Source organism: Megalobrama amblycephala, linkage group LG6 (genome assembly GCF_018812025.1).
Source record: "Megalobrama amblycephala isolate DHTTF-2021 linkage group LG6, ASM1881202v1, whole genome shotgun sequence".
Classification (NCBI taxonomy): domain Eukaryota; kingdom Metazoa; phylum Chordata; class Actinopteri; order Cypriniformes; family Xenocyprididae; genus Megalobrama; species Megalobrama amblycephala.
In genome coordinates this window covers 43452998-43471110 of record NC_063049.1, presented here as the reverse complement: position 1 = coordinate 43471110, position 18113 = coordinate 43452998, and the positions used below count along the sequence as shown (strand labels likewise).

The following is an 18113-nucleotide window of genomic DNA, read 5'->3' as shown; positions in this document are numbered from 1 at the left end:
AGAATTGCAGATATAAACACAATTGTGAGATATAAAGTCAGATTGCGATATAAAGTCAGAATTGCGAGATATAAAGTCAGAAGAATTGCAGAATTGCAAGTTATAAAGTCAGAATTGCGAGTTATAAAGTCAGAATTGTGAGATATAAAGTCACAATTGTGAGATATAAAGTCAGAATTGCGAGTTATAAAGTCAGAATTGCGAGATATAAACACAATTGTGAGATATAAAGACAGAATTGCAAGTTATAAAGTCAGAATTGCGAGATATAAAGTAAAAATTGCGCGATATAAAGTCAGAATTGCGAGTTATAAAGTCAGAATTGCGAGATATAAAGTCAAAATTGCGAGTTATAAAGTCAGAATTGCGAGATATAAACACAATTGCGAGTTATAAAGTCAGAATTGCGAGATATAAAGTCAGAATTGCGAGTTATAAAGTCAGAATTGCGAGATATAAACACAATTGCGAGATATAAAGTCAGAATTGCGAGATATAAAGTCAAAATTGCGAGTTATAAAGTCAGAATTGCGAGATATAAACACAATTGTGAGTTGTGAAGTGAAGTTGTGAAGTCTTACAATTCTGGGAAAAAAAGTCAGAACTATGACATAAAAAGTCGCAATTATACCTTTTTTATATTTATTTAGTTGCGGAAACAAGCTTCAATAATTTTACCCTCAAAAAATGCAGAATTTACAGGCAAATGAAGCAACGATAGTAATGATGTGAGGATCACAGGTGTGGAAGGAAACACATGTTCATCAGAGATACAGGAGCATGCTGGGACTCACTCACCAGCCTGTGTTGGCCAGAGCGATGGACACGGAGCTCAGCAGCAGGTTACACTTGGACTCACTGACGATGGCTTCACAGTTTGCTCCAGGAGAAATCACCACAAACTCACGCATACCATACCTACAACACAACAGAGACGCGCATCAGGCTCCGACGGAAGGGTTTCTGGTCCATTCAGACAGACGGCATTATATGCACAAGCTCAGGTGAACCTGGAAAATCATCTTTCTGAGCAATACTAAACATCAAACTGCATCATATTTGAATATGGATTACTTTGCAAAATCTGACGCAGTCTTACAGAGCTTCTTACCATCTGACCAGACAGTGCGCTCGAGGAGGAAAGTCATTGTTCATGCAGAGCAGGTCCTGCATGGCCAGCGGATACGCATCTGAAAGCAGAAGACAGTTCAACACACGCAGAAGAGGTCAAAGTTCAGCTGACGAGGTCAAAAGCCAAGCGTACCTTCCTCTGGTTCATCCCTGCCTTCACTATCTGCTGAGTCCTGTTTCAGACAGTGATGTGTGATGGAGAACTTGAAATCAGCGAAGTTAATTTCCTGACACGTCTCTTCCCAGCTGCTGCTGGTGTATTCGCCCTGTTAACATCAACACTGTTCACTTCTGCGTACATCATTTCATTTACATCATTCGTGTAACTGTAATCATGGGTAATGACCTTCTCTGGTGGTTTCCCGGCACGACAACCAATCAGCTTCCAGTCATTGAGCACCTCCTCAACCCTGGATATGAATCTACAGAGATGCACAAGTACAAAACTTCAGTGTCAAAATCTAATGCAAAAATTGAGAAAATTAGCAGATGCATAACAGAATGAATGCTGAATGCATAGATGAATATTGTGTGCATGATAGTTACTGTGCCGTCTTATAAATACCAATCAATAATATAGATGTAATGACCAAACACACAAAAAGCTTCCTGTTGATTTCATTTGATGTCAATGAATCGATCTTAATTCAATGAAGGGTTCAGATTTAAACTGAACAGGTGTTTTAAGACTTTTATAATAAATAAATAATGGTACATTTGCATTTTTCACATGAGTCTACCATCATCTGCTTGAACACACAGTTGAGTTTTCTTTGATCAATACATATGCTCATTATTCAGGTTGTTCATATCCATGTTGCTGAATATAACTGCAGACCATCAGATCTTTGTCATCATCATCTGTGGTCTGAGTTCATGTTGTTGTTCCTTTAAAAACCAAAGCAAACAGTTGCTTGTTTCTAGCAGCACAAATAAAGTGATTCTGAACATCTGTAGTGATTCTAGATGAAATGACGGCACAGTCATCAAAGCTGCTACGTATGGAAGCCCATTACCGCCACATTAGAAAAAAAAACATGCTTTGGTAAATCATAAAAGTAAAAATTATGACATACTACGTTTTTTATGAGATGAAGCGTAGAAATTATGACATACTGATATTTAAGTGAAAAGTTGGAACTATGTCATACCGAGTCATTTATGTATGACACGAAAAGTAGAAATTATGACATATTAAGTCATATTTATGATGTGAAAAGTTGAAACTATGACATACTGGGTGATTTATGACATGAAAAGTCGAAATTATGACATACTAACATACTAAGTCATATTTATGATGTGAAAACTTTAAATTATGACATACTGATACATTTTTTTACATGAAGGCAAAATTATAAGTCATATTCATGACGTGAAAACTTTAAATTATGACATACTGATATTTTTTATGTGAAATGTTAAAATTATGACATACCGAGTCATAATAATGAGATGAAACGTCAAAATTATGACATACTAAGTCATATTCATGACGTGAAAACTTGAAATAATGACAGTCATATTTATGATGTGAAAAGTTGAAATTATGACAGTCATATTTGTGATTTGAAAAGTTGAAATTATGACATACTAAGCCATATTTATGACATGAAAAGTTGAAATAATGACATACTAAGCCATATTTATGACATGAAAAGCTTAAATTATGACATACTAAGCCATATTTATGACATGAAAAGTTGAAATTATGACATACTAAGCCATATTTATGACATGAAAAGTTGAAATAATGACATACTAAGCCATATTTATGACATAAAAAGTTGAAATTATGACATACTAAATCATTTATGATATGAAAGGTCAAAACTATGACATACTGAGTCATATTTACGTGAAAAGTTGAAATTATGACATACTAAGTCATATTCATGACGTGAAAACTTGAAATAATGACAGTCATATTTGTGATTTGAAAAGTTGACATTATGACATACTAAGCCATATTTATGACATGAAAAGTTGAAATTATGACATACTAAATCATTTATGATATGAAAGGTCAAAACTATGACATACTGAGTCATATTTACGTGAAAAGTTGAAATTATGACATACTAAGCCATATTTATGACATGAAAAGTTGAAATTATGACATACTAAATCATTTATGATATGAAAGGTCAAAACTATGACATACTGAGTCATATTTACGTGAAAAGTTGAAATTATGACATACTAAGTCATATTTATGATGTGAAAACTTTAAATTATGACATACTGATACATTTTTTTACATGAAGTCACAATTATGTCATATTCATGACATTAAAACTTTAAATTATGACATACTGATATTTTTGATGTGAAATGTTAAAATTATGACATACCGAGTCATAATAATGAGATGAAACGTCATAATTATGACATACTAAGTCATATTTATGATGTGAAAACTTTAAATTATGACATACTGATACATTTTTTTACATGAAGTCACAATTATGTCATATTCATGACATTAAAACTTTAAATTATGACATACTGATATTTTTGATGTGAAATGTTAAAATTATGACATACCGAGTCATAATAATGAGATGAAACGTCATAATTATGACATACTAAGTCATATTCATGATGTGAAAACTTGAAATAATGATAAACAGTCATATTTGTGATTTGAAAAGTTGACATTATGACATACTAAGCCATATTTATGACATGAAAAGTTGAAATAATGAGTCATATTTATGATGTGAAAAGTTAAAATTATGACAAAGTCATATTTATGACATGAAAAGTTGAAATTATGACATTCTGAGTCATTTATGACGTGAAATGTTGAAATTATGACATACTGTACTAAGCCATATTTATGACATGAAAAGTTGAAATTATGACATACTAAGTCATTTATGATATGAAAGGTCAAAATTATGACATACTGAGTCATATTTATGACATGAAGTCGAAACTATGGCATACTAAGTCATATTCATGACGTGAAAACTTTAAATTATGACATACTGATATTTTTGACGTGAAATGTTAAAATTATGACATACCGAGTCATAATAATGAGATGAAACGTCAAAATCATGACATCCTAAGTCATATTCATGACGTAAAAAACTGAAATAATGACAGTCATATTTATGATGTGAAAAATTACAATTATGACAAACAAAGTCATATTTGTGATTTGAAAAGTTGACATTTTTTCATTTAATTTCTTTATTTAACCAGGTGACATACTAAGCCATATTTATGACATGAAATGTTGAAATTATGGCATATTGAGTTATATTTATGACATGAGATTTTAAAATTATGACATACTAAGTCATTTATGATATGAAAGGTCAAAATGATGACATACCTGAGTCATATTTACGTGAAAAGTCGAAATTATGACATACTAAGTCATATTTATGATGTGAAAACTTTAAATTATTACATATTGATACATTTTTTTTACATGAAGTCAAAATTATAAGTCATATTCATGACGTGAAAACTTTAAATTATGACATATTGATATTTTTGATGTGAAATGTTAAAATTATGACATATCGAGTCATAATAATGAGATGAAACGTCAAAATTATGACATACTAAGTCATATTCATGATGTGAAAACTTGAAATAATGACAGTCATATTTGTGATTTGAAAAGTTGACATTATGACATACTAAGCCATATTTATGACATGAAAAGTTGAAATAATGAAAGTCATATTTATGATGTGAAAAGTTAAAATTATGACATTCTGAGTCATATTTATGATGTGAAAAGTTGAAATTATGACATTCTGAGTCATATTTATGACATGAAATGTCAAAATTATGGCATACCAAGTTATTTATGATGTGAAAACTTGGAATTATGACAGTCAAATTTATGATGTGAAAAGTTAAAATTATGACAAAGTCATATTTATGATGTGAAAAAGTTGGCATTATGACACACTGAGCCATATTTATGACATGAAAAGTTGAAATTATGACATTCTGAGTCATTTATGAAGTGAAAAGTTGAAATTATGACATTCTGAGTGATTTATGAAGCGAAAAGTTGAAATTATGACATTCTGAGTGATTTATGAAGCGAAAAGTTGAAATTATGGACATACTAAGTCATTTATGACGTGAAAAGTTGCAATTATGACACTGGGTCATAATACATTTGAATGAGCTTCTAAGTCAACAATAACCATTTATCTCATCATTTTTACTTTTTTTAAAATCTCATAGCGGCTTAAAATGTCATAATTTCGACTTTGCATCTCATAATTATGGTTTAGTATGTCATAATTTCGACTTAAACAATTATGTTTTACCTAGTCATGATGTTTTACTCTTATGTGGCGACAACAGGATTCGTCTCCACTCAACAGCACAAACACAAGATGACTTTAGTGCACACACTAACTAATAAACCCGAACCTAAAGCCACAGAAACATGATTACAGAGGAAATGTGTGTTAAATGTTTACTTCAGTACCTCTCCCACTCCGACGCGGTAGTAAAATCAGTGATTTCAAACACTTCAGACTCGGGCTGAAACAGAAACCCGTGACAGTTAAAGAAGCGAATAAAGCAGAAACATGTCAAATAACTGCGTGCGTTCATATGACACATGACACTGACATGATGCAGATAATAATGATGACAGACAAACAAACTCACATCACTGTCGGCCGCCATCTTTGGCTCTCTGTTTATCCTTGTCAGGTGATGAATGACGTACCACCCTCATATGATGACCTCATACACTTTACGCTATTTACGCTCATTTACTTCATTTAACAAAATTTGCGGTGTGTGATTTGATTAATTTTTCTACCCCTAAATATGCGAATATTAGAACGCATATATCGACAAAGTGCGCTTAAAACTACATTTCCCAGAGTTCCTCGGATCGAACTGCTTCCGTGTTCCGAGCGCAGCTTCCGGCAGCTGTGAGTTGTCGAATCTTTTGGAGCCCGCAGAGCCACTTAGCAGCAGCAGTGATCTTCATCATCGTCATCTTCATCATGCGCTGGTTTGACGGCTCGATCCCAGCGGCCATCGCCACAGCTAAACGGCGCAAATGTGTGTTTGTGGTGGTGATCACAGGTACATGACTATCATCGCCATCTTCGTCACACATTCACCGTGTTTTACAGCATTACTCGATGACAGTTGGTGAGGGAATCCGGTTAATGTGTCAGATATGCGCTTATAATCACACAATCTGTCCATATCAGCTGTGTCATTATAATATTTTACCATAGTAACGGCTTTTGTGTTCGTATCCAAGGTAGAGTGAGTGATTTGTCCAGTCAGAACCGCATAATGTCATTAAACTGAGACGATCATGTGATTTTAGGAGTCTATCTATCTATCTATCTATCTATCTATCTATCTATCTATCTATCTATATGTTTGTCTGTCTGTCTGTCATCTATCTATCTATCTATCTATCTATTTGTCTATCTATCTATCTATCTATCTATTTGTATATCTATCTATCTATCTATCTATCTATCTATCTATCTATCCATCTGTCATTAATCCCTCTATCAATCTGTCTAGGGAATGACGATCAGTCCTCTCAGCTGATGTCCAGTTGGAGGACGGACATTGTGTCGAATGCAGCGAGGAACTCCTGTGTTGCGATTCAAGTGGACGCTCAGAGGTGAGACTGACACACATCAGATCAATGTCGTCTCAGTGATGTCCTCCAGTCACTCAAGTCTCTCTCTGTCTCTCTTGTTCTTTCAGTGAAACATGTGTCCAGTTCTCACAGATCTGTATCCTTTGCTGTGCTTCTGAGGACGGATTGTGGGATTTTCTGTTATGTCCCTTTTGCATGATGTAATATAAGTCTCTGGTGTCTCCAGAATGTGTCTGTGAAGTTTCAGCTCAAAATCCCCCACAGATCATTTATTATAGCTTGTCAAATTTGCCCCTATTTGGGTGAGAGCAAAAACACGCTGTTTTTGTGTGTGTCCCTTTAAATGCAAATGAGCTGCTGCTTCTGGAAAGGGGGTGGAGCTTTAACAGCTCAACAACAACAAAACTGGAGAATCTCACGCAGCCAAAATGAGGATTGTCAGTAACGGTGTTCAGCCTTACATTGTTCAAACCGGAGTCGACACTGATGGAGAGACTCAGGAAGAAGTTACAACTTTTAGACGTTTCTGAATGGTTAGTGGATAAATTGATGTAGTTGCTGTGGAGTTGGTTCAACTCATCCACTAGCATGTGCCGTCATGTTCATCTCTTGTGTTGAATTGACCCTCGTTTGTGAAGCAGTCTGGCGTAAAATGACGGCATGACAACAACACACTACTAAAAAAGTTTCACTTACACTTACTGCAAGCAGGATTTATATGTGAACAGGGCACTCTGTGCTTAAAAAAGAAACAAAACAAGAAACTCATGACCAATTAGACACGAGCTTTTGAGTCAGGCGTTCCTGTGGCAATCTAAAATGGACGTGTTTATTACATTCACGCTGGTTAATTCTACTAACAGCAAACCTACAGAGAGTCTAATCTGATTTATCAGATGAGTTTATTATAGGTCCATTTGTCTCGTGTCCTGACGGACTTTAACTCTGAGCTCGCACAGATCCGGTCGTGTGCATCCCGTCCTGCTTCTTCATAGGAGAAAACGGCATTCCTCTGGAGGTCATCGCAGGCAGCGTCACGGCGGACGAGCTGAAACGGAGGCTCGACAAAGTCACCGAGGTGAATAAACTGCAAATATTGTCATGTACAAACATCAAGATTAAAGTCGGGTCTTGTGCCGTATATCCTAGTGAAATGCTTCTGGAACAAGAACAAATGTAAGTTGTGGATGGTTGTGGTTTGCTATTGGTGGATCTCATGTGAGTGACAGGTTGCCCCTCCCTCATTATCAGAGAAGAGATGCTGCAAGAGGGAGGGGAAGTTATTCTGATTCAAGATTATGAAGAACATGAGTTTAAACATATAATGATGTGCCTCAGATTTCTGTCAGGTTAGACACACACATGCAGCACACTAACAAACCCTTCTGTACAGATGCACAAGCAGCAGATTGAAGGCGCAGAGATGGACACAAATCAGACGCCCGCACCGCCCGTCTGTGAGCCACAGGATGCTGTGAACGTCGCTTCCTCCACATCTAAAGGTGACGCTCACAAGAAAGCTGCTCTGATTTTCTTGATGATGGTTTTCTCACATCTGCTTTCGCTGGAAAGATTGATTTGCGTCTAGTGTTGGTTCAGCTGTGTTTCACGAGATTTGCATGTTTCTATTCAGGGTTTCGATTTCATTGCTGTTTTGGTGAAGCATGTTTCGTTGAGCACTGGACTGATCCTTCTGTTTCCCCAGAATCCCTGTCTGTGCCAATGGAGGAAGACGGAGCGTCAGGTCATGCGACTCCAGGTGATGATAAAAGCCTGCCGTCAGAAGATGCGTCCCTGCCAGATGAGCCCTTAGATGCCAGAGTGGAGAGGTGAGTGGAGCGTCAGTCAGAGAAACGCATGAATGCAGCTTATTCTGGACTGCCAAGATAGACAGCGAGAGTCTGTCTGATGTACATGTGAAGCGGCCAGTCACAGTTCAGTGTTTTACATGGCATTGTAGGAGGGTTTGTCTGAAATAGATTGTGTTCTGATCATTTTGACCTAGAAAGGATTTTCTTTTTATTGAAAATGCTAGTTAATGTTAACGCATTGGACTAAAACTTACTGACTTTGCTTGCACAGGGTACAACAACTTTCGAAGTGTAACCACCTCTTTACACTTGTGTTGTCCTAGTCAAAAATGACCAGCCACACAAAAAAAAAACAGCTTCGCATTATGCTTTTTATTGCCAAATATTTGAATCAGTACTTCCTTTTTTTTTAATAATTTTGTATTCTTTCAATTAGAACAGGTTTTACATTTCATTTTGGAACTGATTGATTTATAGGCCTCACTGATCTGAGCTTATTTTGCACATCAGCTTTTTTTATTTTGAGGTGAATAAGCTTGAGTGATCATTTTTGCATAAGCTCAGATCAATTCATATTTTTCAGTCATGTGACTGGTGTGGAGACCTTGAGGACAAAACGTCCATAAAACTGTAGAACAGGCCTGTCAATTTTGCATCTCAAAAGAAGAAAAACAAAAATATGTGAACAAAATATGTTTTGGGCATCCATATACAGCACCAGCTGCGGTATTTCAGTCACTAAAAACAGCGGGACATTTTAAAATGCAAAACACTAAAGTGCCTTAATGTACTAAAACTCTGATATTAAATGATCAAATTCAGTATACAGCTTATTGCTGATGCCTACTGGATACAGGTGAACAGATGAGCCCAAAATATGAACGCAATGCACTAATGGGTGAAGCGTTTTCCTTATGATGGTTTTCAATGGAAAAACGCTTAATAAACTGCTCATTGCATTTATATTCTGGGTTCATCTGTATTCTTGTACATAGTATGCGTCATTAATAAGTTGTATACTGAATTTGGTCTTCTAATATTACTGTCTTACTACATTAGTACTTACTACAAGCCTAGTAAAAATAACTGCCGGTCAGTAGAGTAAAGCCTGGTTTTGCTCTCCAGGTCACCTGAAAACTATGAATTTGAAAATGAAAGTCTATTAAAATGAAGGCCTAAGATCAGTGAGTTCCTAAAGTCTTAAATGGTAGAAGAAAAGTCAAAACGCGGCGCTGTTGCACATTCTGCAGGCTCGTGGTTTCAGAGCAGTTTGCATCCATGAATAGCCCACATTTGTGCTATGTGATTGCTTATGATCTACCGTTGATGAATTATGACAATATTTATCTTATGGTGTTTATTTCATACCTGCAAACGTAAAAAAAGATACTCTAAAAAGCACAGCTGCATTGTATTATACAGCAGAAATATAGAGGTGACCCTGGTAAAATGTGGATTACCAGGGTCACGGCTATATTTCTGCTGTACCAGGGTCACCGCTATATTTTTTGCTGTGCCAGGATCATGGCTATATTTTTGTTGTACCAGGGTCACCGCTATATTTCTGCTGTACCAGGGTCATGGCTATATTTCTGCTGTACCAGTGTCACGGCTATATCTTTGCTGTGCCAGGGTCACCGCTATATTTCTGCTGTACCAGGGTCACGGCTATATTTCTGCTGTACCAGGGTCACCGCTATATTTTTTGCTGTGCCAGGATCATGGCTATATTTTTGTTGTACCAGGGTCACCGCTATATTTTTGCTGTGCCAGGATCATGGCTATATTTCTGCTGTACCAGGGTCACCGCTATATTTTTGCTGTGCCAGGATCATGGCTATATTTCTGCTGTACCAGGGTCACGGCTATATTTCTGCTGTACCAGGGTCACGGCTATATTTCTGCTGTACCAGTGTCACGGCTATATCTTTGCTGTGCCAGGGTCACCGCTATATTTCTGCTGTACCAGGGTCATGGCTATATTTTTGCTGTGCCAGGGTCACTGCTATATTTCTGCTGTACCAGGGTCACGGCTATATTTCTGCTGTACCAGGGTCATGGCTATATCTTTGCTGTGCCAGGGTCACTGCTATATTTTTGCTGTACCAGGGTCACTGCTATATTTTTGCTGTACCAGGGTCACCGCTATATTTTTGCTGTGCCAGGGTCGAGGCTATATTTCTGCTGTACCAGGGTCACTGCTATATTTCTGCTGTACCAGGGTCACTGCTATATTTTTGCTGTACCAGGGTCACCGCTATATTTTTGCTGTGCCAGGGTCACCGCTATATTTCTGCTGTACCAGGGTCACTGCTATATTTCTGCTGTACCAGGGTCATAGCTATATTTCTGCTGTACCAGGGTCATGGCTATATCTTTGCTGTGCCAGGATCATGGCTATATTTCTGCTGTACCAGGGTCATCTTTGCTGTGCCGGCTATATTTTTGCTGTACCAGGGTCACTGCTATATTTTTGCTGTACCAGGGTCAAGACTATATTTCTGCTGTACCAGGGTCACTGCTATATTTCTGCTGTACCAGGGTCACTGCTATATTTTTGCTGTACCAGGGTCACCGCTATATTTTTGCTGTGCCAGGGTCACCGCTATAATTCTGCTGTACCAGGGTCACCGCTATAATTCTGCTGTACCAGGGTCATAGCTATATTTCTGCTGTACCAGGGTCATGGCTATATCTTTGCTGTGCCAGGATCATGGCTATATTTCTGCTGTACCAGGGTCACGGCTATATTTTTGCTGTGCCAGGGTCATGGCTATATTTTTGCTGTACCAGGGTCACTGCTATATTTCTGCTGTACCAGGGTCACCGCTATATTTCTGCTGTACCAGGGTCACCGCTATATTTCTGCTGTACCAGGGTCACCGCTATAATTCTGCTGTACCAGGGTCACCGCTATAATTCTGCTGTACCAGGGTCATGGTTATATTTCTGCTGTGCCAGGGTCATGGCTATATTTCTGCTGTGCCAGGGTCACCGCTATATTTCTGCTGTACCAGGGTCACCGCTATAATTCTGCTGTACCAGGGTCATGGTTATATTTCTGCTGTGCCAGGGTCATGGCTATATTTCTGCTGTACCAGGGTCACCGCTATATTTTTGCTGTGCCAGGGACACCGCTATATTTCTGCTGTACCAGGGTCACCGCTATATTTCTGCTGTACCAGGGTCATGGCTATATTTTTGCTATGCCAGGGTCACCGCTATATTTCTGCTGTACCAGGTCACGGCTATATTTCTGCTGTACCAGGGTCACCGCTATATTTCTGCTGTACCAGGGTCATGGCTATATTTTTGCTATGCCAGGGTCACCGCTATATTTCTGCTGTACCAGGGTCACGGCTATATTTCTGCTGTACCAGGGTCACCGCTATATTTCTGCTGTACCAGGGTCATGGCTATATTTCTGCTGTACCAGGGTCACCGCTATATTTCTGCTGTACCAGGGTCACGGCTATATTTCTGCTGTACCAGGGTCACGGGGGGGGGTCATAGAGGGTCACCGCTATATTTCTGCTGTACCAGGGTCACGGCTATATTTCTGCTGTACCAGGGTCACGGGGGGGGGTCATAGAGGGTCACCGCTATATTTCTGCTGTACCAGGGTCACGGGGGGGGTCATAGAGGGTCACCGCTATATTTTTGCTGTGCCAGGGTCACCGCTATATTTCTGCTGTACCAGGGTCACCGCTATATTTCTGCTGTACCAGGGTCATGGCTACATTTTTGCTATGCCATAAGTATACACACACACAAACACACACACACACACACTCTGTATTTTAAATATAATAATTTTAATTTTGAAATTGTTTTAGGATGGTACTTTGTTGCTCTACTTTGCCCATATAGTGTTTATTTTATTTGAGCAGGTCTTGTTAAAGGCCTTAAATGTGATTTTAAAAACCCTGCAGATCCTGGACTTAAAGGTTTTAATCTGTTTTCATTCATTTTCTTATGAAGGTTAACAAAGAAGCTGGAGGAAAGACGTGAGCAGAAAAAGAAAGAAGAAGAAGAGGTAATTCTCTTTTAACTCATGCACTGAACTCTCATTTACATTGAAGGATGAAAGTTTAACACTGGTGCGACGTGAATGACACCACGTCTGTGTATTTTTCTCTCACTTGGGCAGAATGAGCTCAAGAAGGAGGTGGAGAGGCGTAAGATGGGGAAGGAGATACTGGACTACAAAAAGAAGCAGGAGGAGGAGAAAACCAAACGCCTGCTAGAGGAGAGGAATCGAGAGAAGGCGGAGGAGAAGGCCGCCAGAGAACGAGTCAAGCAGCAGATCGCTCTGGTATCACATCAGATCAGTGATGATGCTTCACACGCAGATCCTGATGCTGTTTCTCACATGATTTCATAATGAAGCAGTGCGCCACGAGAGCTTGTGTTGTACAGTAGGGCTGGGCATGGACTCAAATTACACCATTACACCACAGTTTTGTTCATGCATCACCTGAAAACAGCACAGACTAAAAGATCCATTCTTGGGATTTTAAGAATCTGTTCATCAAAATTAGTATTTTTACCCCACTGTATTATACAGAGATGTCTGAAGGGTGAAAAATGATTCATTGTACAATACGGCCTCAAGTGTCTCACTGCTTTTAAACAAACATTCTAAGGTCGCACGTGTTCATGATCACAGTAGGAGATCTAGTTCCTACACGAGTTGTGCTGTTGATCGCCCTGTTCTACATGCACACATCATCACACACGCTTGATGCTGGTTTCATCCACAGGACCGTGCGGACAGAGCAGCCCGTTACGCTCAGAACCAGCAGGACGCAGAGGCGGCCAGACTAGCAGCGCTGCAAGCCAGAGCCGCTGAACACGAAGCCAAGAAAGACACCGCACAGCGAGAGAGAAGGTGACATCACTCATTAAAGATTAGATTTCAAAAGCAAGCCTGTTTTTAGAACCGTGAGAATTTTTTAGGACATTTATGACAGATGACATTGTTTCTTCTCCATAATTCTCATTACCGTAATGCCAAATAATCCTCTTCTCATCGCTGTAATGCATGACAGAAGCTGTTAAAAGAGTTTCTGCCATTTTTCTCTGCCACAGCAAAAAAATGATGTTCTTCCTCAGTGTAACTGTCTTATTTTCCAGTACAAACATCTAAACATTCTTAAATCAGATAATTTACCTTAGCAACCGCAGATCAATCTATCAAAACTACTAATCTAAAAGTGAAAACTTTTCAAACTGCTTCAAACTTTCTGGACCGTCTTTTTCAAGCCAACTACCCAGAGCAACCGCATAGCAACACCTTAGCAACCACCCTGAGTACCCTAGCAACTGCATAGCAACACCTTAGCAACCACCCCAAGTACCATAGCAACACCTTAGCAACCACCCCGAGTACCCTAGCAACTGCATAGCAAGACCCTAGCAACCATCCAGAATACCTTAGCGACCACATAGCAACACCTTAGCAACTACCCTGAGTACCCTAGCAACCGCATAGCAACACCTTAGCAACCACCCCGAGTACCCTAACAACCGCATAGCAACATCCTAGCAACCACCCAGAATACCTTAGCAACCGCAGATCAATCTCTCAAAACTACTAATCTAAAACTGAAAACTTTTCAAACTGCTTCAAACTTTCTGGACCGTCTTTTTCAAGCCAACTTAAAGTTCTCAACAAACTTTTTTCATCTAGTTTTAAGTAGAATTGTAAAATCTAATTGAAATGAGTGAAATATGAGCTAAACACTGAATCGAGCTGAATAATGACACTGTTGTCTTCTATAGAGCTGCTTATAGCTGAATTAAACTCATTTCATAATTAATGAACTTTACACAGATTTGTTTTTGCTTCAAACATAAACTCATTTAATTTTGATCAGTCTTTCAGAAAACAAGACTTAATCTTGTTTAATCTCCAGTCATTTTGTTTCTCCAATAAGAATATTTTAGAAACTGATTTTGGCAGTGTAACAGGATGTCAGTGTTGGTGTTAGAGGATTGTAGAGCTGATGTTTTTCTCTCTGTCACAGTGCGGTCGCCAGGATTCAGTTCCGTCTGCCCGACGGCTCATCCTTCACTAACCAGTTTCCTTCAGAGACGCGTCTGCAGGAGGCCAGACAGTTTGCTGTTCAGGTCGGTCTGTATGATGATGACCTGACTGAAATCTAGTGTTACGTGTGGTCATCTCTCTCTGTTCTGTTGTTCACTATTGATGATTGTGTTGGCAGGGTTTGAAGTGCTCTGAGTTTTCGCTCTTTTACATTCTGTGCTGCTGATTCATTAGCAAAAACCTCAATAGAGCTTCTCTTCTTTTCATTTCCTTCCGGAAGTATTTTCATTTACATTACATTTATTTATGTAACAGACTCTTTTATCCGAAGCGAGTATTTTTCCTCCATTGAGATGTTTTTTACAACTTTACAACATTACAAATGATTAGATCTTAAAAATTACAGTGTAAACTTTTACTAATGAGTGGGATATTTACTCTGAAGCTGTTGTATTAAGATAATGTTAGTTGATTCTGGAAGTGTCGGAGGTTCAGCAGCAGCTGCTGACGGACGTGTATGTTTGCCACTGCAGGTGTTGAACTCTATGCAGATGTTCATAACAGAATCATGAATCTTGTGTCTTCCTGCAGGAGGTTGGGAACAGATACGGTCAGTTCTCACTGGCCACCATGTTTCCCAGAAGAGAGTTCACAACTGAAGATCTGGAGAAATCTCTGCTGGAGCTGGAACTAGCGCCCAGCGCCTCCATCGTCCTGCTGCCTGTGAGCTATACACACACACACACACACACACACACACACTCTGATTCACAGGGTCAACATGCTAAACAGTTGTGTTTTCTCCAACATTTGTAATTTTTTATGCCATTTAGAAACCCTCAGGGGTTTTATTTTGTGAATTAAAGGTGCAATATGTAATATTTTTGCAGTAAAATATCCAAAACACACTAGGCCAGTGTTATATATTTTGTTCACTTGAGTACTTACAATATCCCAAAATGTTTCCAACTATTTGTAAATTGTGAGAAAATTGCAGTTTTAACCAAGACTCCGGGACGTGTGAGGAGTCGCCTGTCGATCGCGTCATACCCGTGTTACCCTCGGTTTCCGCTTTTATTTTGTAGAAACCATGGAAACACCAAAGACGCTTTAATATTTACATGTTTTAATAGACAAGGGAACAACTGTTTTGATATATTTATAGACAGAAAACTAATTATTGTTATATAGCTCAACACGTTTAGTCTTTAGATTGTTTAAATCTAATTTTCTTGATTTTTTGCGAGTCTCATGCTCAAACTTGCCATCATCAAGCTACACCTTTGTTGTGAATAGGCCTCTAGAGGACAGAAATCTTACATATTGCACCTTTTAAATGTTCACAGTCTTAAAGCACAGTCTTGCAGCTCAAATATCTGATGTGTAGTCACATGACATGAATGCTCTCCCTGTGGTTGGTCCCAGCAGCAGTCCAGCCGGCCGTCCAACACTGTGGTGAGCTCGTCTGCAGAAGGAGGCGTTTGGGCCATGCTGGGCTCGCTGCTCTACCCGCTGCTGGCCGTCTGGAGGTTCATCAGCGGATTCCTGTTCAGCTCCACACCGCCACCCACAGCCGCCCAGAACCAGCACACGGCCAACGCACAGGGCTCCGGCTCCGGCTCCGGATCCGGATCCGGATCCAGCGCAGAACCAAAGAGGTGCGTCACTGTCACACATGTTCGCTAGCTATGTTTCTATCCAAAGTTGCGAATTTAAAGAGGCCCTTTTTTCCATGTTCATCATTCTTTAGTGTTGCTGTTTGAGCATGAAAAAGCTCTGCAAATTTACAAAGCACAAAGTTTTATTTATTTTCTATACAAGTGTCACTGTTTCTGAACTCTCTGAAACGCCTCCATTGTAGTTTTGAGTTTTCTTCCGGGAAAAAAACATCACAATATTCCTCATTTAAATAATTCATACGCAGAACAAAGGGGCGGGGCCTGGTTGAGTTAGTTAGTAGTGTGTTGAAACTGGCGGTTATGGTAAGGGGCGGGACATTTCCCAAACACGCTCGAAGTGCTTGACCAATCACAACACTCTGCTCAAGCTGACCAATCAGAGCACATTGTGCTTTTCAGAAGGAGGGGCTTCATAGAGATAGGAACTAAACAGAGCGTTACTGACAGACTGGGAAGAGAGGAGCTGAACAATGGAGAATATGAGTAACATAATGAACATTCAAGCATGAAAACCTGCTCTAGTAGAGCCCAAAAAACAACATCAAGACTTTGAAAAAGGGCATAAAACGTCCCTTTTAACTTGTGCACAAAATTGGAATATCGTATAAAATATTAGTGAATAAATCCCAGTCAATACCTGAGAAATTATTGCAAAATATCTATTAAAAATGGAAGTTGCTGCAGTAGGAGAAGCCACTGTGGCTCTTTTTCCTCCATCTTAAAAGCCTCAAAGCGTGCAGATGACATGCAATAAATGCTGTCATGTTATCTTGCATTCAGATATACCAAAATTTGCATAAAAACAGCTATTGTAGAGACCATGATGTCATTGGATCTCAATTCGCAACAAATTTTCAACTCTAGATCTATTGATTCAGCATTTGAATCCTTTTTGTCAACTGTTTTGCCTATAAAGTGTCTTGGTTAGAGGAATTTCTACTCAAATCTACTCGTTCTGCTGTTTTCCGCTCCAGAGATACAGTTCGTAAGAGGGTTCTTGAGAAGAGGCCTGAGGACTTCAAGAAAGATGGGAAAATATACCGATTACGGACTCAAGAAGACAGCGAGGACGACAACAACACCTGGAACGGCAACTCCACGCAGCAGATGTAGCGCAGCGAGTCGCATCGGTCCGAAGCGGTTTGATTTGAGAGTGTTTCAGTCTTAACGGTGGGTTTTATCATTTAGGGCTGTGGTTTCCATTTCCCCGTCCCTTCCGCTCCATCCCGCATGGGTATATCAAATCAGGATAGCCTAATTCGCTTCTGCGTGCCGACTACTTTAACCAGGAACGACTCTAGGCTTGACAAACATACTGGTTCAAAGACGATGCGTTAGCTGCAGCGAGCATCTGTTATTGCCAGGATTGATTTAATACAGTAACCAGCGCTGTTGTGAATATCCGAGGGCTTTGTGGCGTTTTATATGGCGGTTTTGACCCCCACAGCATCATAAAATGCCTCGGCAATAGAATGTCTTTCTACTAGTTCAGCACAGATGCTACTTGATCCTTTAACCATAGAATAAAAGATGTTTTTCAATGAAATGAAACACTTGGACTGAAGTCATTCTTCTCTTTTTGATTTTGTTGTGGTTTAATCCTCTCGAACTGTCTTAAGAAATTCATTAAGTGTAAAAAAAAAAAAAAAAAAGTCAAATTGATTCATTACGTGACACAATCATTTGCAAACATACATCCAGTTACTATTACCTGCTGTACTCAGTGTGATCATGTTTTGTAATTCATATTAAAGGTAACATATTTTGGATGCTCATTGCTTTCACTTCTTTTACTGTATCATCAGTTTCTGTGTTTC

The 18113-nt window shown here is 39.0% G+C and overlaps 2 protein-coding genes across 5 annotated transcripts in view; one reads left to right on the top strand and one right to left on the bottom strand.

Moving 5' to 3' along the window:
* The window catches only part of rab3gap1 (RAB3 GTPase activating protein subunit 1), a 51015-nt gene extending 45133 nt beyond the window's left edge, over positions 1-5882 (bottom strand). For all 4 annotated transcript variants that reach the window (XM_048194758.1, XM_048194759.1, XM_048194760.1 and 1 more), the window contains exons 1-6: positions 5788-5882; positions 5603-5658; positions 1478-1553; positions 1265-1397; positions 1112-1190; positions 799-918 (exon numbers count right to left, since the gene is read on the bottom strand). In XM_048194758.1, coding sequence (XP_048050715.1) covers positions 799-918; positions 1112-1190; positions 1265-1397; positions 1478-1553; positions 5603-5658; positions 5788-5805 — 482 coding nt within the window. In that variant the 5' untranslated portion in view covers positions 5806-5882. The remainder of the gene's footprint in view (positions 1-798; positions 919-1111; positions 1191-1264; positions 1398-1477; positions 1554-5602; positions 5659-5787) is intronic.
* Positions 5883-6020: 138 nt separating this feature from the next.
* On the top strand, positions 6021-18071 carry ubxn4 (UBX domain protein 4). The gene is made up of 13 exons (XM_048194762.1): positions 6021-6216; positions 6676-6778; positions 6865-6893; positions 7717-7835; positions 8151-8259; positions 8463-8586; positions 12550-12604; positions 12719-12883; positions 13332-13459; positions 14598-14700; positions 15209-15340; positions 16046-16275; positions 17271-18071. Exons 1-13 carry the CDS (start codon positions 6135-6137, stop codon positions 17407-17409), a joined length of 1518 nt encoding a protein of 505 aa, XP_048050719.1. The 5' UTR covers positions 6021-6134; the 3' UTR covers positions 17410-18071.
* Positions 18072-18113: the final 42 nt, after the last annotated feature.

Coding starts and splice junctions, on each gene's coding strand:
- ubxn4 (XM_048194762.1), top strand. CDS start 6,135: ATGCGCTGGTTTGACGGCTCGATCCCAGCGGCCATCGCCACAGCTAAA. Junction 12,884..13,331: donor TCAAGCAGCAGATCGCTCTG/GTATCACATCAG, acceptor TTTCATCCACAG/GACCGTGCGGACAGAGCAGC. Junction 15,341..16,045: donor CCTCCATCGTCCTGCTGCCT/GTGAGCTATACA, acceptor TGGTCCCAGCAG/CAGTCCAGCCGGCCGTCCAA.